General features: G+C 48.6%; 1 protein-coding gene across 1 annotated transcript in view; it reads left to right on the forward strand.

Moving 5' to 3' along the window:
• Window positions 1–20,245, forward strand: part of GLDN (gliomedin) — a gene marked incomplete at both ends in the record, with an annotated part of 45,136 nt that extends 24,891 nt beyond the window's left edge. The window contains 8 exons of the mRNA XM_084240890.1: window positions 996–1,013; window positions 1,344–1,451; window positions 11,160–11,297; window positions 12,913–13,041; window positions 15,812–15,895; window positions 15,977–16,102; window positions 16,998–17,148; window positions 19,768–20,245. Coding sequence (XP_084097016.1) covers window positions 996–1,013; window positions 1,344–1,451; window positions 11,160–11,297; window positions 12,913–13,041; window positions 15,812–15,895; window positions 15,977–16,102; window positions 16,998–17,148; window positions 19,768–20,245 — 1,232 coding nt within the window. The remainder of the gene's footprint in view (window positions 1–995; window positions 1,014–1,343; window positions 1,452–11,159; window positions 11,298–12,912; window positions 13,042–15,811; window positions 15,896–15,976; window positions 16,103–16,997; window positions 17,149–19,767) is intronic.
• Between the last annotated feature and the right edge of the window lie 2,480 nt (window positions 20,246–22,725).

The raw sequence follows: 22,725 nt of genomic DNA on the forward strand, positions 1-22,725 counted from the left end.
GTGCCTGTTTCCCTCCACCCCCCATAACTGCCTTGGGCCCATTGTTTCTTCAGTACAGCACCCCAGGACTCACCCTCTCAGACTTCCCAGAGCTGGGCTTGCTCACTGTGCTCCCTCATAATCCATTGTGGCTTCAAAAAGGTCTACTTTTCCCAGATAGGTCATAAATACGACTGACCCAGCGGCCAAGGTTTCTACCTCTTGGTAGATTTTGATGTATACAGTAAGTGATTAGTAAATGATGGTTTTCCACAAGCTTGGATTTCTGGAAATTTCCACTGTTATGTTATGTCTAACCATTATATGTGGTCTGGAGAAATAAAGGGACTTTGGTTGCTCAAACTCATTGACTTGTCTGAATGTACAAGTAGAATAATCGAGAAGGAGACTCTACTATTTGTGGAAGCAAAGTTGTTCTTTTTAGGTTAGGTGTAAATGATTCATCTGAATGCCTTTAGCCCCGGAGTACTTAAACACTAAGGAAGGTATTTGCTACCCGATTTGGCCCTCAGTTTTTCTCAGGCTATTTCGTGCAACAGAACAGAAGCCTCTGCTCTTGCTTCCCCTGCAATTTAGAGGAGACAAGCGAGCAGGATGGAGCCCTGGGACTGGGCTCACACAGCACCAGCTTGCTGAGACGTACCCTGTGTCAGGGCTGGACCAGTGCCTGCCTGCATTGTCACCAAACCTTATTTAATTAAGCTGATTGCTTGGTTGATGGGTGAATCTGTAGTGAAGCCAGCTTAGAAATTATCCCTGGTCCATTGAAATTGAAGCAGAAATGGTCATGATTGACAAATGGGTTTTAAAAGATTTTGGGGACAAATATACTGAGTTTGAAAAAAAAAAAAAAGGCATGGACTGGCTCCTTAGGGCCACTAAGTAATTAGTTTATTTTAGGGGGGAAAAGATACTCTTTGTCTTGGAGGATTATGGTGCTGGCTTTGCTTTCTTCCAACCTTGGTTTTTCATCTAAATTTCTCTTTCTGTTGTAGGACCGCCTGGACCACCAGGTAAGATCCCATGGGCCTTCCTAGTTTGTGGGGAGGATATGGGTGGCAGGCTCCTCAGGGCCCCTCAGAAAGGGCTGAGGAGGGCAGAGTCTGGAGGCAGCCCTGACCATGACCACGACCCCTGCTTTCTTTCTACTCCAATCACCAGCCCTCCTGCCTCTCCCACTTAGGACCCTGCCATCACCGGTCCTCACCTGTCAGTGCAGCTAAGAGGGAGAAGGGAAGAAGCAGGAGAGACTCTGGAATGACCTGGCATCCTTGGCTATAGAAAATCGCATTAACTTTAGTGGACATGACTTTCATTATTTCTGTTTCCATGTTTTAATGCAGGGCCTCCAGGAGTCGATGGGTTACCAGGACACAATGGATCAGAGGGACTGCCCGGCCCCCAGGGCCCAAAGGGCGAAAAAGGAGCCAATGGAAAAAGAGGGAAAATGGGTATTTTGGCAGTTTTTCTACTTAATTTCCTTGCCGCATTTCTCCATGGTTGTGTTTTGAAAGAACTAAAGCTGTGGGCAGTGGGCAGTGGGCTCAAGTGTTGCATCTCTGCTTGCAAGGCTAATTTAACTCTTGCCTAGAAGCGCCTATGTTTGGGATACACTGTTTTGAGTCCAACTCTGACAAAGGTTTAGCTCCAACGGGGGCAGTGGTTTCCCTGAGAACTTATCACCAACCTGTGGCTTGCTCCCACGCAGTCTGAAGGGTGGAAGGGCAGGAGCTGTGCTGTGTGTGCAGCCCCCCCACCCAACCAGAGTTGTTGGAAGTTGCTTCCTGCCCTTCCCTCTCACTGCCTCTTTCTGCGGGGTAAATCCTGTGTTTCACTGACAATCTGTGACTGTGTCAGCCCCTGGGTTCTCCTGGCTAGAGGAATAGCTAGAACATTTTGAGAACAGCAGCACCTGGCCGCCCTGAGGCCTGCACGCAGGTTTGTGGTCCCAGCTGTCAGGATTTGCTGTCCAGAATCTTCACAGAGATGTGGCTGGCGTCTCTGAGGGGCTCGCCCTGCCCTGCTGTGAGTGGCAGCACCTCCATCACCCAAGCAGACACCCAGAAGTACCAAGGCGTGGCATGTGTCCAGGAAGCAGGGACAAGTAGGGACTCAGGCAGGGTCTGTGGGGCTCTGAGTGTCGATTCAGGGGGGCCTGTGGAGAAGGCCTGCGCAGATTCACTGAGGAAAGAACAGAGGGCATGCCGAAGGCTTGGGTGCTTGGGAGGCTTCTAGGAAGGCCGGGCTCTTAGCCACCAGTCAAGGCCACTGTGGAGGGCAGAGGTGCTACTTCATCCCTTGGCTCTGCTACCCCAGTTCATACAGGCCCTTCCAGAACTACTGGAACATGCTTCCAGATGGTACACTTAATCCCTTACGCAATTTAAATGAGAGCCATCAGAGATGGAGAGGATTGTTAAGAGATGCTACCACTTGGGGCAACCTCTGTGAACATGGGCGTACATGACCCATGCCAGCTCAGCCCATAGAAGGCCAGCAATGACAGCAGAATTAAGGAAGAGATAATAATTATAATCAGATAATAATTATAATTATAGATGAACATCAGTGCTGAACAATAATCACCGTCATGTGCAGATATTTGGCTTATCCCATGAAGCCCCCCACAATGTGATCTAGTCCTGAGAATCCAGCAGAGTGTATGGGGAGAGGCCACCAGCTAGCCCTGGGCAAGGGACAGGTGGAGGAGGGATGGTTTTCAGAAAGGTCTGGAAGAGATCCCTGGTGTTGTCGAGGGTGTTGAGCGGGAAGGAAACGTAGAATCGCTTATGTACCACATGTTCACGAGGCAGGTCCTGTGCCAGATGCTGGAGATCTAGCCATGACAAAGCTGACAAAATCGCTGCTTTCATGAAGCTTACTTCCTAGTCTGAGCAGATGGACAGTAAGTACGATAAATAAGTAGAATATATTGTTGTCACGTGGTGCTGGGCACCAAAGAGAAAAAGCAGCAAGGAGAGTGTTTGCAGGGCCTGTGATGAGATTGGGAGGCCAGATAAGCCCTCCGGGGAGAGACCTTTGGATAAACACCTATCAGGGGTGAGAGAAAGCCTCCGGGGCTGTGTGTGGGCCTGTGTGTGAGTCCTTTGTGCCTGCAGAGTCCGAGGACAGCGTGGAGGCCAGGGCAGTAGACAAAAGGGGTGCAGAGGGCACATGGCTGAGTTTAGACTGGAGAGTTCAGGTGAAATCAGGCATGCAAAGAGCTCTGCTTTGCACTCAGGCCCGTGCTCCCACTGGGTGAGGGAACTGCCTTGGCAGCTGGGCTGAGGGAGGTTGCAGGCAGGCAGGGTGGATTTTGCAACAAGAGACAGCAGCAGACAGTGAGAAAGTGCTGAATTCTGTTTATCCAGGGGAGCCCACCAAATCCGCAGTTTCCTGGGGATCCCATAGGAACTGCAGCAAAGATACAGATTCTCTACCCCCTCTCCCCAGCAGTCTCCCAGTAGGAGATGGGGGTGGTGCCTCCAGGGGTAAACAACCTTAGAACCAAAGCTTCTACTAAGGTTGAGGGTAGAATTTGAGTCACTGAGGGCCCCAGGCCAGGAGTTCTTGCCCCATGCCGGGGGACGGGCAGAATACCCACCTTCCTAGATGTAGAAAGACAAAGGCTGTTTGAAGAGCCTGGCTGTGGAAAGGGGTGGTTAGAAGCTTTCCTCAGCCCTCAGCCTGCTCAGACAGTGGTCAGACTCTAGATCTAGGGCAGTGCTGTCCTGGGTTACCCTGCTGAGGGCCCCCCCTGTGGCTGAGCTTTCCCTCCTGCCCCCTTCCTGAGCCCTAGGCTGGATTCCCAACCTACCAGCACTCAGTGCAGGGAGGAGCAGGCATCAGAAGTGGCAGCACCACAGAGGGAAAGTGATTTCATTCTGAGAAGCCACTGAGGGCCTTTAAGTAGGAGAGCACTATGAGGAGTTGTGCCTTTCTTTTTTTTTTTTTTTTAAAGATTTATTTATTTATGCATACAAGAACTGGGGTATAGGCCAGAGACGGGGGTGAGAGGATTCACCAGAGACAGAGTGGGGAGCAGAACAGGCGGATCTACTGAAATACACTGCTGAGGGGAGCAGTGGGCTAGGCAGGAGAGGTCTGCAGCGCCATGTGGGTAGCTCCCAGGGGGCCTGGGGATCAAACTTGTGCTGCAGTGACTGGCGATAGCTTGATAGCCCTGTGTTTAAGCCCTGTGCCACCAGGGAGGCCCCTGTGCCTTTCTCAAATAACACTGCAGCCACTGCTTGAGCATAATGGAAGGCGCACGGGAGTCAGGACAGGGAGACAGCTCAGGGTCTATTCCCTGTGCAAGTGGAAGGGATGACAGAGGGGTATGGAAGGATGGATGACGTGGAGTGATATTTCAGGGGGTAAAATAATAGTACCAGGTGGTGGAAGGATAGAAGGAAGACATGGGCGGGAAATGCCAAGAACAGCTTCAAGGTCTCTGTCCAGCATGACTGTTTTTCCCTGCGGTGAGGAACCTGGATCCAGCTCAGGTTCAGAGAGAATGTCAGGAGCTCAGCAAGGGATGTGTTGAATTTGAGAGGCTGTGAGTCCTGTGGCTGATGTCAGCGGGACTTGGAGATGCGGGGCTGCAGCCAGAGGGGGTGGGCGCAGAGGTGTCCATTAGAGGGCCACTCGAGGCCACGGGGACGAGGGCTGTCACTTAGGGAGATAAGAGGGGGGAGCTTGGTCCAGCCCCGAGAAGCAGCGGTCTCTAGTGACAAGTAGAAGGTGATGAGCTGGCGAAGGAGCCTGAGGACCAGACACGGGAGGTGGTGGGGCTGTCCACTAACAGATACTTGTTGAGCTGATTCCAAGTGCTAGTGGGGGAAACAAAAAAAAAAAAAAAAAAAAAAGATGCAGCCACTACTCTGGAACTTTCCCTCTTTGGTGGGGAGGCAGACAAGAATAGTCAATAATCAAATACATTTGTAATCGCAATGTGAGATATACCTGTGAGGGAGAGAATAGGGTGTCTTGGGATGCAGTACAGAGAGTGGTGGGCAGGAGGTAATGTCTGAGGTCAGACCTGAAGGGTGAGAGCTGGGGAGAGGTGCGCAGGTAGAGGGCAGGACTCCTGCAGGGGCCTGGAGGCTGGCTGGGTAGGGGCGAAGGCCAAATGAGCCCGAGGCCAGGGCCTTCAGATGAGCAGTCAGGCCTCCTGTCAGTTCCCAGGAGGGCCCTGCAGGGTCTCCCACAGGGATGGCACTACAGAAAAGGAAGGGCTAGGTGAGCCGAGAATTCAAGGATAACTAGTGGTGTGCCAGGCAGGGGTGGGAGAGGCAGACGCGGGAGTGCATCCCAGAAAGAAGGAACCACAAGTGCTGTTTCCAAAAACAGGAAAAAGGGTCTGTGTTCCACAGAGACAGGACTTGGTCAGCCTTTCCTGTGCCCACCAGCAGCAACCCCAGCCGCAGGGAACAGCCATGTCACTATCGCTCTACCAGAGGCTCGCTACAGCACCTTCGTTTATAATTCACTCTCTTTTTCCTTTTTTTTTTTTTTTCTTTGAGGTGACATTGGCTTACATCACTGTATGTTTAGGAATACAGGTTGACACGTCTTCATGTGTGTATTGCCACACCATACCTGCCACCAAAATACGATGAATGCTCCACCACAGTCAACTGGCCTCCTTCCCACTTTGCTACCCCCACCCCATCCCCCTCTGGTAACCTCAGTTCTGCAGTCAGAATCCAAGGGTTCGTTTTGGGGTTTGGTTTTGTCTATGCCTTTATTTTATTTTTTTTCTGTTCCATGGGTGAGTGAAATTATTCAATCTTTGTCCATCTCCTTCTGACTGACTTCACGTAGCATAGAAATGCATGTGTTCCTCAGGTTGGTGTTGTGGACCCTTCGTGTGGATATCTGGGAGAGGGGTTGCTAGATCATATGATCTATTTTTAATGATTTCAGAAACCTTCATACCCATATCGTTTACAGTAGAGACTGGACCAGATTACAGCCCGCCAACAATATACAAAGGTTCCTTTTTCTTCACACTTACAGCAACATTGTTGTTTCTGGTCTTTTTGCTGTGGCCATTCTCACAGGTGTGAGGTGGTATCTCCCTGTGGCTTTGATTTGCATTTCCCTGGTGATAAGTGATGATGAGCATTTTTTCGTGTGCCTGCTGCCCATCTGTATGTCTTCTCTGGAGAAGTGTGTTTAGCTCTTCTTCCACTTCTTTCTATTGGGTTATTTTCTTTTTTGTTGCATTACATGAATTTTTTTGTAGATCTCAGACATCAACCTCTTGTTGGAGTATGATATGCAGCTATTTTCTCCCACTAGTAGGATGTCTTTTCTTTTTTTTTTTTTCCTGAGCATGCGTTTATTCTTTTTTAATTTAAATTTTATTTTTATATTCCCCTTATAATTACAACCCCCTTATTTTGACCCCAAGTCCTCCTTTCCCCACCCTCCACCCCCCATAGAGTGTCTCTGGTTCATAGTTGTTTGTTGATTTTAATATTTTCTTTCTTATAGTTATTCTTTTTCCTGGTCCCTTATTTAAGTTTTCTAGATTCCTGCTATGAGTGAGACCATCCGGTATTTTTCTTTTTCTTTCTGGCTTATTTCGCTGAGCATGATCCCTTCCAGCGCCATCCATGTTGCTGCAAATTGCATGTGTTTATCTTTTTTGAATGCTGAGAAATATTCCATGGCTGGTGGGAGTGCAAACTGGTCCAACCACTGTGGAGAGCTGTGTGGAGATTTCTGGACCTACTAAACATAGAGCTTCCATTTGATCCAGCAATTCCACTCCTAGGTATTTACCCAAAGGACACAGAAACATCAATTCCAAAGAGCACCTGCACCCCTATGTTTATAGCAGCACTGTTTACAATAGCTAAGCTTTGGAAACAACCCAAATGCCCAAAAATAGATGACTGGATCAAGAAGATGTGGTACATACAGGATGTCTTTTCATTTTAATGATAGTTTATTTTACTCTGCAGAAGTTGAGAAGTTTGTTTACTTTCACACTTGTTTTCCTTGACCCTGGAGTCCAGTCCTCAAAGACATCACTAAAGCCAGTATCACGAAGCATATTTCTTATGTTTTCATCTACATATTTTATGGCTTCACACCTTACATCCAATTCTTTGATCCATTTTAAATTAATTTATGTGTCTGCTATTAACTAGTGGCCTAGTTTCATTCTTTTTGCTGGGAGACCCAGAGGAAAACTCATATTGTGGGTTCCTGAGAATACTAACCTGATGAATTCAGAATTTAAAAGCTCTAGCCTAACGGTTGTTTCTAGGAAATTGAAGAATCAGAGTGAATCATCCATTTCTGACCTTCGGGATGCTGGAAACATGTTGGAACAACATGTAGCCAGAGCCCAAGGACTTGGTTTGAATCCTGGCTCTTCCCCTTACTACCTGTGCCCCCTTGGGCAAGTTACTTAATCTCTCTGTGCCATGATGTCAGATCTATATTCTGGGGACAATAATGGTATCAACTTCATCACGTTGTTAGGAAGAGTAAATGAATTAATATTTATAAAGAGCTTAAAATAGGGCCTGACAATAAGTGTTACGTTAGTGTTAACTGTTATTATTGTTTCCAATAATAGGGAAGAAAAATCTTGGCTTTAGGAAAAAAAAGGAAATCAAAGTGGAAATGACTGTATTCATTTGAAAACAATGACTTAAGATTTGGAGAGAATTAGACTAAAAGAGATGTAAATGTTGTCAATTTTGCAACTAGCATCTACTATGAAGTTTGACATTCTGTTGCCTCAAAACCAAGTATTTTTTTTTCTCTCCATCTGGCTCCCTAGGGCTTTCTCACTTAACAGTTAATGCTGCTGTGTCTTCTCTAAAAACCAAATCCCCAGAAAAGCAGAAATAAACACCTTCCTCTTTATTCTTCCCAGTCTTGGAACTGGGTTTTGACGACACCCTTTCCCCCCCGGCCTCAGTCTGTGACAGCTGGGCCAAAAATACACTGTCCTCCCTCATCCCCTGCTGAGAAGATGATGGAATTGACCCCAGTGACATCACACAACCCCAAACTCAAAAGCTGGCAAAAGGGTTGGTTTTGTGTGGGTGCTAATGGGGAAGAAAAATAGCAGAGAGTCGCTTTTAGCACACAAGTTAGGCAAGCTCAATCTGGCTGTTCTCTTCTGGCAAAATGTCTAGCTCGAAGCCTGCAGGCCCAGGGGCCACGTTGTGCAGTGTGACAGCATCCCTGTGTGCTGCTGAGCCAGGCAGGGTGGGCAGTGCCACGCCTGGGCCCTCCATGGTGGCACGGAGGTGCCTGTGTACCTGCGGCACCAGCGCCAGGCCAAGGTGGTCGTGCTAATAAAGACAAGGGAAAACCTCCCAGAGGTGATGGTCCCAGACTGTACACAGACAGAATAACCCCTTCCTTCCTTAGGGGGAGCTTTAAACTGATCGTGCTCACCCAGCTGAGAGTGAAATTGCACCTTTAAGTGAAGGTCTTTAATATTAGTGTGAAATACCTGCCCCCCAGGGGACTTTATTACAAAGCCGCTGCTTTATAGTGTGAACACTTTCCTGTGTCACACGTGGTCTCTTAAAGAAAACAAAGGTGTAGAAGGAAGGAATAGGAGGAAAGAAGGGAGATGAGATGATGATGCAGAAAGGCTCTTTGTGACTGGAATGAATGCCTGAAAAAGAAAACCCTGAAATAACTAGGAGATACCATTGCCCTGAGCTTTGCTATATCTGGGCACGCGAAACCTTCAGAAGTATCAGTTATCCCCTGCGCATTGTGCCGGCCTGGGCTCTATGGCAACGTTCTCGACTCTCGTGTCCTTCAGATAATATGCCAGATTGCCTATTTAAAATACTGACAAAAGAGCGTCTGCTCAAGCAGAGGTCCCCTCTTAAGTGAGTGAACCCCTTTCCAGCAAGAGGTTCTGATGACCACTGCAGGGATGACCCAGAGTGATGGGTTTTCAGCACTCTTGTGAGAGGCATGTCATGAACTCTGACCTTTCCCCCCTAGGTGTGGTTTGCCCCCAGTCACTGAATCTGGCTGGCAGTGGAGGGGCTCTCCCGCTACTTGCAGGCTCTTCTGCTGTGTCTCCAGCTGCTGAGTCTCCACGTCCTGCGTCAGTGCGCATCGCCCACCAGAGGCAGGGAACCCACGCCCCTCACCCCCAGCCATGGCTGAATTTGGTGGTTTTCACTGAGATTTTCTTTATGGTTGGCTGACATCTAGCAAATGTTTTTTGTTCGCTCCATTTTGTAACAGTGATCATAGATTTAAGTCTCACATACTGCGGTCTTTCGTGGAATGGTCTGTGTGGGGTTCCTTGACTTTGGAAGAGCAGAAACCATTGGGAATGTTTGTCCGTCCTCCAGCATAAAGGAAAGGTGCTAAGAGCTCCAGCCTTATGCTTCAGCGAATTATTGCCTTGGATGGCAGTGCAGTGTCTGAGCACAGAGGGTGTTACCATGGGACATGAGTACCTTCCATATTGCTCAAAGGATTTAGGAGAACCAGAAAGTAGTATAGAGAGGCTTTTAGGATGGGAGGCTGATCTAAATGACCTCTAAGGAACCTTCTGATTCAGAATTCTGGTATCCTCTGGGATGGCTATAAAGAATCCTGGGCCACTGGAGGAAGCATGGGTGGGGCAGTACATATTTGGTTTTAAATCTGGAGGGAGAACAGTTGCAGTGCCAGAAAGATGACATTCGGAGACTGGGGAGTGGCCACATTGGAGGTGAGGGTTGAAGGTGCAGTCCCTGATCCAGAGTCGAGAAAGGGCATGGGACTGGGAGGAAATTTAGAAAAGGGAGTAGGTCCTAAGCCCTGTTGGTTATAGACTTTAAGTGGAACAAATCCAGTAAGTGGATTCCTTGCACTAAAATGTGCCGCTGGCTCTTTCCTTGTTGCCTCAAAGCTCTGCCACTTGAGCAAAACCTCTATTGAGCAATATCCGCAGGAGGCTGTTGTCAAAATGAGCAAATGGTCCCTGCACTGCAGGGTCATGTGACTTGACCCAGACCTGGCAGTTCCCTGGAACGCAGGCAGGCGGTCAATCCCCCCCCCCCCCCCCCCCCCCCGCCCAGGGCACCGTGTCCCCGAGCGCTCCTGGTAGCTCTTATACAGTTTTCCTTGAAATTTTCGACTTAAATAACCATGTTGTCTGCTGATAAGGACAATCTTATTCATCTTTTTCAATCTGGCTGCTTTTTATTTCTTTTCCCTTGCTTTTTTGCCCTGGCTAGGATGTCTGGGCGACTGTGAAATAAAAGTAATGAGGGTACTTATCTTATTCCTCATCTTAGGGAAGGAAGCACTTAATCTTTCACTTTTGAGAATGTTACCTTAGGTTTTACATAGGTGCCCTTTGCAGATCGAGCAAGTTTCCTTCTGTTCCTCCCCTGTGTTGCTGTCCTGACCCGACCTGCAAGTGGTGGCCGGGGACCAGACCTCATCCTGTTTGTCCCAGGGCTCAGAGCGCTGCGCTGCCCATAGTCCAGGGCTGACCTGCGTCCTCACGTTGGTCTTGGCTCTTTTTTCCTGCAGTTCTGGTGGTGATGGCTCTCCATTAGCACAGGCAGGAATTTCACCCACTGCAATTGAGTACACTGTCCTCATGCTAAAGCCTGCCCTAATGCAGCTTTACCGGTTTTGCTATTTTTATTAACAGCATTTGTATTAGAATGTCACAGAAAAGGGAGTTGGCCATGGAATCAAGAGCTTTGCCTTCACAGTTATAATCACTGTAGACCTTAGTTCTAACATCCAGAAAGTGAGAGGAAGGACAACTGGTCTCTACTCCAATATGGGCGAGGAATAAGCCCGATGATCCGGCGCCATGTAGCGGCGACCCCAGCCCTCCCAGGCCTCCAGTATTCTGTTGGGGAGGAGCGTGGGGCACAGACTTCTGATGAGACCTTACCTCTCGGCCCCGAGGCTCACTCCTTTGCCGCAGCCTATTGTCCCAGTCGGTGTCTGCACAAATGTCCCAACAGAGCCCCCGGGAAATCCTATGCTCTAATGAATTATGACTGTGACACTGTCCTACCATGATTATGAGTATCATGTATTTGGTTTTTGAAGCGGCTTCCCCTAAACATTACAAAATACGGCATTACAAAACGGTGTGCTAGAATTTCTTGTACAATAGGGTGTATATCCTTTTTCTCCCTTAGGCCTACCTGGAGCTACAGGAAGTCCAGGGGAAAAGGGAGACCCTGGTGAACTGGGCTTGACTGGAAATGAGGGCCCCGCAGGGCAGAAAGGTGAAAAGGGGGACAAAGGGGACGTGTCCAACGATGTGCTCCCCGCAGGTAAGAGGCAAGCTCCAGCGTTTCCAGGGTGAGAGGACGCAGAGACCTGCCTGGGTTTTAGTAGAAGGCAGCTCTGGGCCTCCTCTCCTCGTTTACCTGATGTGCATCTGCTGTGTCCTCTGTTTTGCTACATGCTTTAGAGTTCTGTGCTTTCACTAAGGGAGGGACTTGCATGTTACCCCTGGTTTGGTAAGAGCGAATCTGGCATCCAAGCAGATGGAGTTTAGATAATTTGGGTCTGGACATTGTAAGTGGGTCGAATTAGAATGAAGTAACTATTTTCCCAAGTAACTATTAAATCCAGCACAATCCACAACAGCACAGGAAACAAGCTGCGTGAGATCAATTGACAGAGAGCAGAAAGCTCAGGTATTTTCTTCCCGGTCCCCAGGCCCTTATCCTAAGCCTTTTAACATAGAATTGGGGCAAATGTAGATGCCTATCTTCTTTTTCTGACTTTCAGCCCAGGTTAAAGCAGCAGGGGGCTGGTGGAGGAGTAGGAGCCGCAGAGAGACACAGTGGAAAAAGAAGATGAAAATTAATGGTCATGGAGGAGAATGAGGAGAATAATTTTAAAAACACAGAATTCTGGATATTATTTATATCCTAAAATCAAAACTTTCCTGTCATATATTTATTATCAGAGAGCAGCTTTTATAAATTAGGGATCTTGCTGGTAGCTGGGAGTATGAATGTGAAGATGAGTAAGACATGATGTCTGTCCTCAAGAAGCCAAGGTGATAGATGCTCAGAATAACGACCCAAATCAGTTGTCTATCCATCCAATCAAAATTTACTGAGCACTTACTGTATGCCAGGCACTGTGCTAAGATCAGAGCATCAAGGAAAGATCAAATTATGTTTCGCTTGCTTTGTTTCATAAACAGGGGAGGTTGCTATGCAAAATAATTAAAACCTAACGAGTGTTTCACTAGAGTTATATATGCGAATATTCTTTGAAAATATATGACCTTGTTACACTTCTGCTATGTGGGCAATCTATACACCCCAAACATTGCATTCCCTCACTGCTTGAACAAATGAGGGGTGACAACAAACATTCAGAAAAGTAACATTCCTGAGTGTACCCCAGTTCAGGAGATCAAGCCAGAGTTGATGTGTCCTCTGGCAGAGAGAAGAGAAGGTGTGGGCTGGGTCATGTCTGCCCTGCCTTCACTTCTCTGCCTTTTTTGAAGTGGGCAGAGACCGCCTGTAGCCTCTGCGACCCCTGCTTGCCCACTCGGAGGGGACTGAAAAGGCTTACAGCATCTGACTGGGAAGAGGCGCTAAAGGGACCTCCCATCACCAGTCTCGGTCCAGGACAAGAGGGTAAAATCAAAGCACTGAACAGCCTGGCCCAGTGGCATCTTTATGAAAGTGCTAGAACCAGCAGCCCCTGCTAAGGGCTGCACCCATGTTGGCCACCTGAACTTTGATGAAAGGCTGCCTGAGGGGTGCTGGGATCCCAGCTGCCAGAGCACTCACCCTGGTGACCTCTGGGAGGAGGGGTGCAGTGAGTCTCCTGGCAGTGGCTTTTTCCATTTGTCCCTCTTGTGAAACCCAGTCTCTGACTATGGCTCTTTAATCAGTCTCCCTACACTTTCTCTCTCTCCAGGTGCCAAAGGTGACCAAGGTCCGCCCGGCCCCCCTGGACCTCCAGGCCCCCCAGGCCCCCCAGGGCCTCCTGGAAGCAGAAGAGCCAAAGGCCCTCGGCAGCCAAACATGTTCAACGGCCAGTGCCCAGGTCACCAAGCCCTGTCCCGGGGCTCTTGCCTCTCCTGCTGATGATCTCAACTCTAGAGCGTCCCCCAGGCCTCATGACCAGATCTTTGGGACAAAGGGAAGAGATTTTTGTCCAAAGCCAGAGTTCCCACTTGCAGCATGTTTGTGGGAGACCTAAGCAAAGATGGGGGGGCAGGGTTAGAGTTGGGCCTCTGCTCCATTCCCTCCTTCCTCTCCCTTCATTTTCTACCAGACTCTTGTTCTTCCTTGCCCTGTACTAGCCTTCCCAGAAGCCTTCTCAGAGGCTGAGCTGTTGGCTGTGGGCATAGTGAAGGGCTTGCCTGATGCTGAGGGAAACTAGGGGCTGCCCTGGCAAATGCTGCAGGACTGCCACAGCCACCACTAAGCTTTGCGTGCTAGCTGTGTGCCAGGCACGGGGCTCCGTGCTTTAGTGTGCTTGGTTCTCATAACAATCCTGCGATATGGGAATCATTACTGTCACCAGTTTGTAGGTACAAAGTGGAAACCCCAAGGAGCTAAGTAACTTGCCCAAAGTCACTGAATTAGTGACAGAGCTAGGGTTCAAACCCAGGGGCACCCTGCTGTGAAGTCACTGCTGTTAGAGCATCTTCCTTTCAGAGGTGGAAATTCACACTGTGAGAGTAAGCCACACAAGGGTGAGGAACTCCTGACTGGGAGGCCCAGACGACTTGTCTCTGGGTCCGTGGGTGACAGGAGTGGCAGCAGAATCAAAAGCTACCTAGAAAATGAAAGCCATCATTTTTTTTTCTTTTTAAAGATTTATTTATTTATACAAGAACCAGGGTACAGGCCAGATTTGCAGGAGGGTGAGAGGATTCACCAGAGACAGAGTGGGGAGCAGAACAGGCAGACTGACAAAATACACTGCTGAGGGGAGCAGCGGGCGAGACAGGAGAGGTCTGCCTCGCCATGTGGGTATCTCCGCGGCCTGGAGGGATTGGACCCGCACTGCAAAGGCTGTGGACAGCGTCACAGGGCTGCGCTCAACCGCCTGTGGCACCAGGGAGGCCCTGAAAGCCATCTTGATGGAAAATGCGTCTATGGTGAAGCTAAAACTTCCCCTAAAGTGGTGGCCTGGGGCCCACTCACCTACTTAGGCCTTGAGGGGGTGCAATTTGATGCTCTGACTTCTGAGCCAGAGAGGAGAGCCGAGTGCCCCTCCCACTTGCTATGGATTAACTTCCGCTTTGCTGAACAGTCTTTCATTTTGTTTCGTGCACTGTTTTTTTCTGGAAGCCTTTTTGGGGGCATGGACTCAGCTGTCGGAGTGGGCAAATCTGTGCTTTTAAACATGTCACTCCCCTGCCCCCCATGGCCCATGGAGGCTGATTATCATTCTGCCAGCAGGTAGCACAGTGTTAAATGGCAGTGGGGCTGCCCTGCCCCCGCTCAGCACCGGCCTTTTCATCAGCTTTTTCATCAGCTCTTTGCTCAGCATCCCTTAGAGATTGAGTTCAGCAGAAACCTTTGCCTGGGAGGAGTGGTCTGACCCCAGCTGTTTGGAATTCTAGTTCTCAGTAGACTCTTCAGGTCAGCAGGTGACAGGGCGCCTGGAGCAGCAGGCCCTTCCGCCCATGCCTGCCTTCAGGGAAGCAGCAGCAGTTGGGCACCCGGACTGTGAAAACCGCTTTAAATGAGAGGCCATTCTCTTCCTAGATTTGAGTCCTCAGTTGCCAGGCATCCTGCATCTGAACTTCACCCTCTCTCCTGCCCCAACTCCATTTCTCTAGACACCCCCACCCTCCAGCCCCCACAGCTTTAGAAGCAGGTTGGCATAATAGGAATTAATGAGAGCCTTTTCTCCTGACTAAGAACAGGAGGATCTCTCTGTCCTTTTCTTGTGCAAAGTCCAAATTCCTGAGCAAAAACTGCAGATGAAACTCAGAGGCAGCGGGATTGCATGTGGGGGAGTGGGAACGGGGCCCCAGATTGCTCTCCTCAGAGACACACAGGCTCATCCAGCCAGAGAGAACAAAGCTTCCAGATCAGAAAGGGCCCCTTCCCTTATTTTACAGATAAAGAAACTACACCAGATTTTTCTCTGCACTTCCCTGATGACAGTAAAGATGTACCTTTCTAATCGGCAAACCACAGGGAGATTCGAACTCCTCAGAATTTGTCCAGACAAGAGGATATGGCCTTTCCCAGAAAGTGCAACTTGCCCTCGCCTAACCCAGGCCAGCGTCCTCATTGCAGTCCACTCCCTCCACCCTTGCACTGGCCATGTTCCTCCCTTTCTCCTTCCCTGCTTCTGCCTCCTAGAGCCACCTCTTCACCAGCGGTCTGAACTGTTAAGTGAAAGGTGACAAACCAAGGAGGATGAACCCCAGCTTAGGTATAGCCTCAAGCCAACTTTCATCAGGTGACCCCATCGAGAAGCTGTGCCCCAGGTAGCAGAACACAGTGGGCCACCCCTCCTGAGCCTGCTCCCTCACACTTCCCTGAAAGTGGAAATCCATCCAGAAAACCACAGAGAGGCGAGGAAAGTGTCAGCCAGCCTCTCTTTCCCCCCAGTCGTTGAGGGCATGAGTGGCCAGGTTCAGCCACGTGTTCCCTTATGCTGACATCCTCTTTGGGCTGTGTTCTCTTAGCAACTGTGGTCCTGAAAAGCACATTGGGAACTCACTGGGCAAGGAAAAGGTGCCTCAGTCCAAAGGGATGCTCTGGGGACTGGAGGGGGGAACAGCACTGGAGACACGCAGCTCACACTGTGCCCCCCATCCTTGCTCTGACTGTGGTTGTTGTTCCAGGGGAGACGTGTGCTATACCAAATGATGACACTCTGGTCGGAAAAGCTGATGAGAAAGTCAATGAACACCTTTCCCCACAAGCAGGTAGAGAAACAAAGCATCTAATTCCAAAATTGGCTGTCTGCAAGTCATCATTAGCAGCTGTCCTTTTTCCTCTTTCCCTAGAATCCATGATCGCGTCCATCGGAAAGCCCACGCAGGTGCTGAAAGTTGCAGAGACATTTGGGACTTGGATCAGAGAATCTGCTAACAAGAGCGATGAACGGATCTGGGTGACCGAGCATTTTTCAGGTACTTTCACTTGTCAGATAGCCGGTTTCGGTGTCATAATTGTATCTTTCATCTGTGACCTGCCTCCAGGCTTATTCAATCTCTGCGAATCTCAACTCCCTGCTGCTGGGTATAGCTCAGTTTATCCAGTTTGAGGCAAACAGTCCAGAAGGAGCATCATGACCTTATGAAATCCCAAATGATATAGCGGGAGAAATGTCAGAAGGGAAATCTTTTGCACTATCTATCTCAAAAGCTGATACCCCTCCCGGGGGCAGGGTGGATGTTTTCTCATTTATCTGCTGGACAGGGTGGGGTTAGGCGGTATGTTATCTCACAGGCAGCTGAGGCCGACCCTTGTCACACTGCCCATGGCCTATGGTCAGGAGTGGCCGGTGGTGGTGGCAGTGTCCTCCTTCCAAAGGGGTCTGGCCATCCCCAGAGCCAGGGACGCAACTGAGAGGGGCTTCTTTATTTCATGAAAGTGAAGTGGTGGGCTGGTAGGGGCTGCCCGGATCACCAGCTGTGGCTCAAAAAGAAGGAGGAATTGTGTGAATTAGCAGGTGCTGCTGTGGAACCCAGGAGGCAGGAGGTGATGAACAGTTGCCAGTATTAGCGATTCCTGCTATGTAGGCCTATGTGGGGCTGATAGAAAATGTCCTCAGCCACCTGGACTCGGATGGGGAAGGGTGATTCAGTTTCCCTGGGAGGATCAAAGCCGACTCGGTGGCTACTGTGTAGGAAAGACAGTTCCGGAGTCCGTAGAAGTGAGCTGGACTTTGAGTTTGGGACTCTGAGCTCTTCAGGCTGGACCAGGACCCTTAAAGCTACCCTCCTTTTGACTCCCCACCCCCCACCTGCCGAGCTGATTGTCAGAGCAGCCCAGTAACAGCCCCTCCTGGCCTCCCTCCCGCAGGCATCAGGGTGAAGGAGTTCAGTGACCAGCCCTCTCTGTTGAATGGCAGTTACACACTCATCCACCTCCCGTATTATTTCCATGGCTGCGGGCATACCGTTCACAACAGCTCTCTCTACTACCACAAAGGAGGCTCCAACACCATAGTGAGGTGAGTCTCAGGGTCGAGGGAGGCACAGCACCTTTCCAAGCACCCCGGGCGGTACCACCTCCTGAGTAGTGGTCTGGTTTACCTGTGAGCTACTGGCTGGGGCTGAGGACTGTGTTCCCATCCCTGTCCCCAGGGCCTAGCTCGCTGTCAGACATCAAGCAAAGTTTGCTGACCAAATGAACCACAGACCACAATGACTGAGCACCAAGTCCCACACCTGCCTGGGGGCTGCATTTGTTGCTGATCTAGATACTAAGAATAAGGTCAGAGCCAGAGGGAGAGGGCCCTGAGTGGTAAGGGCTGCAGTTTTCTCCTGCTTTAAGAAAAAGCAGCCAGCACTCAGAGTTCCCTCTTTCAGAAAGGTGTCATCCTCTGCCCCTCAAATTGGTTTTGTTCTGAAAAAGCATTTCACGTCATAGCCAAGATCACTGACGAGGGACTGCAGCGCTACCCAGGGGAATGGGCCTTCACACCGAACTGTCATCCCAATGGAGCCCTGGAGACCTTGCCAGGCCTCCCTCTGCTTCCCCGCCTCCTCCTTCTGCTTCTCCAGGGACAGGGAAGTGGTCGCCTGGGTAGACTGTGCCCAGGGCAGCAGCCAACTCTTGCTGCCCTTCACGAGACTTACTGAAGTTTGGTCTTCGTGGTTCAAGAAGAAATACAGTTCTGGGCTTTAGAGGCAAAAGCAGGTCATTCTGAGCAAATCAAGGGAACCGTGGACTCAGGTTCTAACTGTCCTGCCTACTCACTCCATGGCGTTGAACAGGAGACATCACCTCTGTGTCCTACATCAAAATAAAAAGATGGATGAGAGCCCCTGCAGCCCTCCAGCAGGGCCGCTCTCTGAAATAACAGCTCCGGCATCGTGGAGTGAAAACCGTGGTCCTAGTCACCTCAAACAAGGGGCAACACCTCGAGGGAAGGGCCTCCCTGTGGCGCAGGCAGTTGAGCGAGCACTGTGAAGCTGTCTGCGGCCTCTACAGCGCTGGTACAATCCCCACCGGCCACGGAGATCCCCACATGGCGCGGCAGACCTCTCCCGTCTCGCCCGCTGCTCCCCTCAGCAGTGTCTTCGATCTGTCTGCCTGTTCTGCTCCCCACTCTATCTCTAGTGAATCCTCTCACTCTCCTGTGCCTCTGGCCTGTACCCCAGCTCTTACATAAATAAATAAATAAATATATATATTTTTTTTAAAAAAGCCCTCGAGGGAGGATTGGGTGTCTGCCCCCCACCTCCCCAGTGAGGTCACTGGTGGCACAGGTTGGGATGGGACAGCTTCCTAGTGTCCTGTGCGGTTAAACCAGCCACCTCAGACGCATTGCGCATCCCCTGCTTGCTGTCCTCCTCCTCCAGACTCCCCCCTCCTCTCAACATCTCCCCTGCCCCCTCACTTGGGAAGAATCTTGTGCTAACAGAAAAGGACAGCTGACCCAGCACCTCTCAGAAACCACACCCCAGACATAGCCTTCCCATGACATTTCTCCTGATTTAATCCTGTGGCTCCTTGCTGTCATGTCTATAGGATAGAGGTGGTAGGGGAATTATGGGGTGAGTGAGCCCTAGAAAATGTCTTCTGATAAAGCTAAACTTGCATGATGCACAGGTCAGGAGGCCCGCATCGAGGGCCTGCTGCATGTTTCTGACTGGAAACATGTAGCTGTTGCAGCCAGTACCAGATGGGGCAAATGGCGGTACTAACCCCAGGCGTTCAGAGGAAGGAGAGCTGTGAGCTGAGGTGGCAGGACCGCCTTTCAAGCCCTTGCTCACTTCCCTGATTTCTATTCAAACTGACTTCAGGCTTTATGGCTTTATGGCTTCAAGTTTCTATACTCCAATCACAGCCAGAATCACACATTTTACTTTCCTTTTGTTGCTCAATGGCACCCTCTAGTGCTTCTTTCCGCCTAATGTCCCTGAATTTTTATCCCTGGGCTCAGGTACCTTTTGAATAATCATTTCTTTTTGGAAAAAACCCAGATTTGGAATCTGCCCAGTCATTCAGCCTCCGGGAGCTGAGGGGCCTGGGATTCCACGCCATACCTAAATTCATCCGGTCACTTAACCTGAAAAGAAAATCGATTTCTTCTCGCTAGTAACTTTCTTCTTTAGACTGCTGTGAAATTCTTGTTTTAAAATCCCAGTATGGAGTAACGGAAGAACTCCCAGGCTTGGAGTTAGAGAAAACTAAGTCTATTACATCTTATATTCCTGGACATGTCACTTCCCCCTTTTTTATTTGTGGAATGAAAGGACTGGACTACATCATCTGTTAAGGCCCACTGTACCTCTAAAAGTCCTTGAAAGGGCATTTCAGGAGGTCAACAAATACCTAAGGAATCATGAGTGTAAGGAATTTTCCCAGGGTTAATTGGCTAGCGAGTGGACACCTAGAGGTAAGTTCATTCTGCCTCTGGGGGTTCACTCTCTTCCACCACGCTGCGGCCTCCTGTTTCCTCTGTTAGCCAAGCTAGTCACTGTCCTTCACATCTTGCTGCCCACAGCACTGTGGTTGCATCTGCAGAAGGGCATGACCTGGGAACTCATCAGAAAAAATATTCTAGAAAATCACCCTTTTCCACAAGGATGGTGACTCATATTTACTTCTTTACACATTTCAGATTTGAATTTGGCAAAGAAACTTCCCAAACTCTGAAGCTTGAAAACGCCTTGTATTTTGATCGAAAATACCTCTTTGCAAATTCCAAGACTTACTTCAATTTAGCTGTAGATGAAAAGGGCCTTTGGATTATCTATGCTTCCAGTGTGGATGGCTCAAGCATTCTTGTAGCACAGCTGGACGAGAGGACATTTTCTGTGGTGCAGCACATCAATACCACGTACCCCAAGTCCAAGGCCGGTAACGCCTTCATTGCCCGCGGGATTCTCTATGTCACAGACACGAAAGATATGAGGATAACGTTTGCCTTTGATTTGTTAGGAGGGAAACAGATCAATGCAAACTTTGATTTAAGAACTTCCCAGTCTGTGCTTGCCATGTTATCATACAATATGAGAGACCAGCACTTATATTCGTGGGAAGATGGCCATTTAATGCTTTATCCTGTGCGTTTCTTGTCAGAGACATTAAAGCAGTGATGGGATGCTTGCTGCTCATCCCAGCAAATTTCAGATATTCTCTGGGACCATTTATATCAATCCCCAAAGAAAACTTGTCTTTAAGAGTAGCCGGGTACTTTGCTTGTTTATTTCATGACATGCCTATTTATATGGCTGGCAAAAATCTCTCAAATTCAGATTCTCTAGGAGAAAGTAGCAACAGATTGGAAGTTGAAATGACTAAGATTTAGCGATTCCTCTGGCCTGAATCCTCAGGCCTTGATTTGTTACCTGCCCTAGGCCTTCCGCCTCCCTCCTGGGGGTTCCTCAGCTAGAAGGGCTGGCCAACAGGACTGGTAAGGGTTCCTCCACCTTCAGTGAATTTTAAACCTTTTGCCTGATGGTACACTAAGAAACTTTGCTGTAATTTGGGTTCTTGTTTGTTTTTTAGCCATGTGCTGGGCACGTGTTGATCAGCCCAATTGCTTGAGCAAGGAACTTCATAGTGCTCAGATTTGGTGCCTTGGGAAGCTGCATTGACCCTTTCCTGCCGTGAGATACCCTGTTACCCATAGTTGACTCCCTTTCTCTGCATCTGCATCACCACAGTGCCGTGAAAGGCCAGTCCCCTCAGCTCCTCCTTTCTGCTCCAAGATTTGCAAAAGCCAGGAACAGCCAGTTACATGCTCAGGTTTCCTAGTGAAACAGAAACGAGCCCTTCCAGGTGCCTCTCCACTTCTGATCAGGCTGATTTGCAGCAGTGGTCACAGCGGCCAACTCCTGGGGTGTCACTGGCTTCCTCCCCCCAGCTATGCCTCCGCTCTCCAGCGCTGAGTGATGTGGGCGGGCATCCATCTGGCTGCCTGTGGGAATCACTGTGCAGTTTTCAGAAGAGAGGCACTATTTGTAGTGGAGACTGGAAAACCGTGGCCCAAAAGAAAAGCCAGCCCGTTACCTGTTTTTGTTAATAAATTTTTATTGGAACAGGTGATGCTATGTGTTTGTGTATTATAGGCTGTGACTTTTTCTGTCCTACAATGGTGGAGTTGAGTAGCTGCCATAAAATTGAGAAATGTCCCACAAAGCCTATTTGCTCACCAGAACCTGTGTGTGTTTTGTTCCAGGCTAAGAAGTAGCACTTTACATGGTTTGAGATTTTGGTAGAAGGCCAGGATGAGAACAGCTTAAAATTAAGTGGCCGTCCTTAAAGCAGATTTAGAGGATGCAATCACCCCTTGGATGCCAAAAGAAAATCCTGTTCGACTTGCTCTAAATGCCCTGAAATCATATATTTTCTGCCAGCTCAGTTCTTCAAACATCCTTTGGCCCAGATTCAGGCAGGGCCACTGGGTATAGCAGGGGAGCTGTAAGTCATGAGCTCTGCATCTGGGAAGAGGACCAAGGGGAACTCTTATGAAGGATTTTCCAGCAGTTTGGCCTCACTGAACATGTGTGTGCTGGAAAGGAGCTTCTGAAACTTTTTCACTGGGTCCAAATCCATTCTCAATGGCTCTGAGTCATGGTTTTATACCTTATTAATAGAAACATTTTTAAACTTGAGGGATATAAATTTAACTACCCCACCTCCTAAAATAATTAGGCCACTGTTAGGGACTTTTTTGTTGTTGTGTGTTCAAAATAATTGGTATGTAGAACTCCTCTCTCCCCACCCCCTTATACTTTTTAATTAGATTGTGTCATGTCCTCACAGCTTTTAAAAAACATTCTTTTCAGAGTCATGTTTTGTAACAAAGTAATTGAGAGTTTCATGTTCAAGATCAATGTGTCTAATATAGCTAGTTGTTTTTGTTTTAAGTATTTAAATATATGTGTTGATGTTTCTAGACACAGGATATGAGTATAATTTCATAGTAATAATTGTATTAGTAATAGTGATAGTTATATATATATATATTAAACTGATTTATGTATGGCAAATAAGTACAAAAAGAGTAGTTAGAATTAGCACATATTTCTCTTTGAAAAAAGTTTTAGAAAACCCAGTCTTGATAGAGTCATCTTCCTTGGCTCCTTTCATTGTGGATGAGAAATCATAGACTCACTAGTAGAACAGCTCTGACTGGGATTTTTTCCCCTCTATGGCAGAGTAGTATAGGAACAGCTGAATCTTGTACAAGGTTCCATGGGTAATAATGTAAAGTAATATGGTTCCAGTATGGTTGAAAGTTTGTCAGTACTTCATTAAAGAAAAAGATTTGGGTTCACTGCTGAAATAGAATGTACAGCCTCATGTTTTTAAGATGTAGTTTTAGCAGTTTGCATTGTCACTTATAAGCAAAGTTGCTCTCAAAGCACTTTTTATCTGTCTGCACTTCTGATGTCAGATAATTCTCTAATTTTTCTTTAAAGTGCTTAGCTTCCCACTGGAAAGTAAATAAAGCCATCTCTCCTGACCTCAAAGGTAGGTCACACGCTGTTCCACAGCATTTTACTGATTACTTGTCCTATTGAAGCCATGCAGGTGACTGTAGTCTCAGCACATCACTCAGCCAGGTGTG

This window comes from Talpa europaea, assembly GCF_964194135.1.
Source record: "Talpa europaea genome assembly, chromosome: 8".
Taxonomy (NCBI): Eukaryota; Metazoa; Chordata; class Mammalia; order Eulipotyphla; family Talpidae; genus Talpa; species Talpa europaea.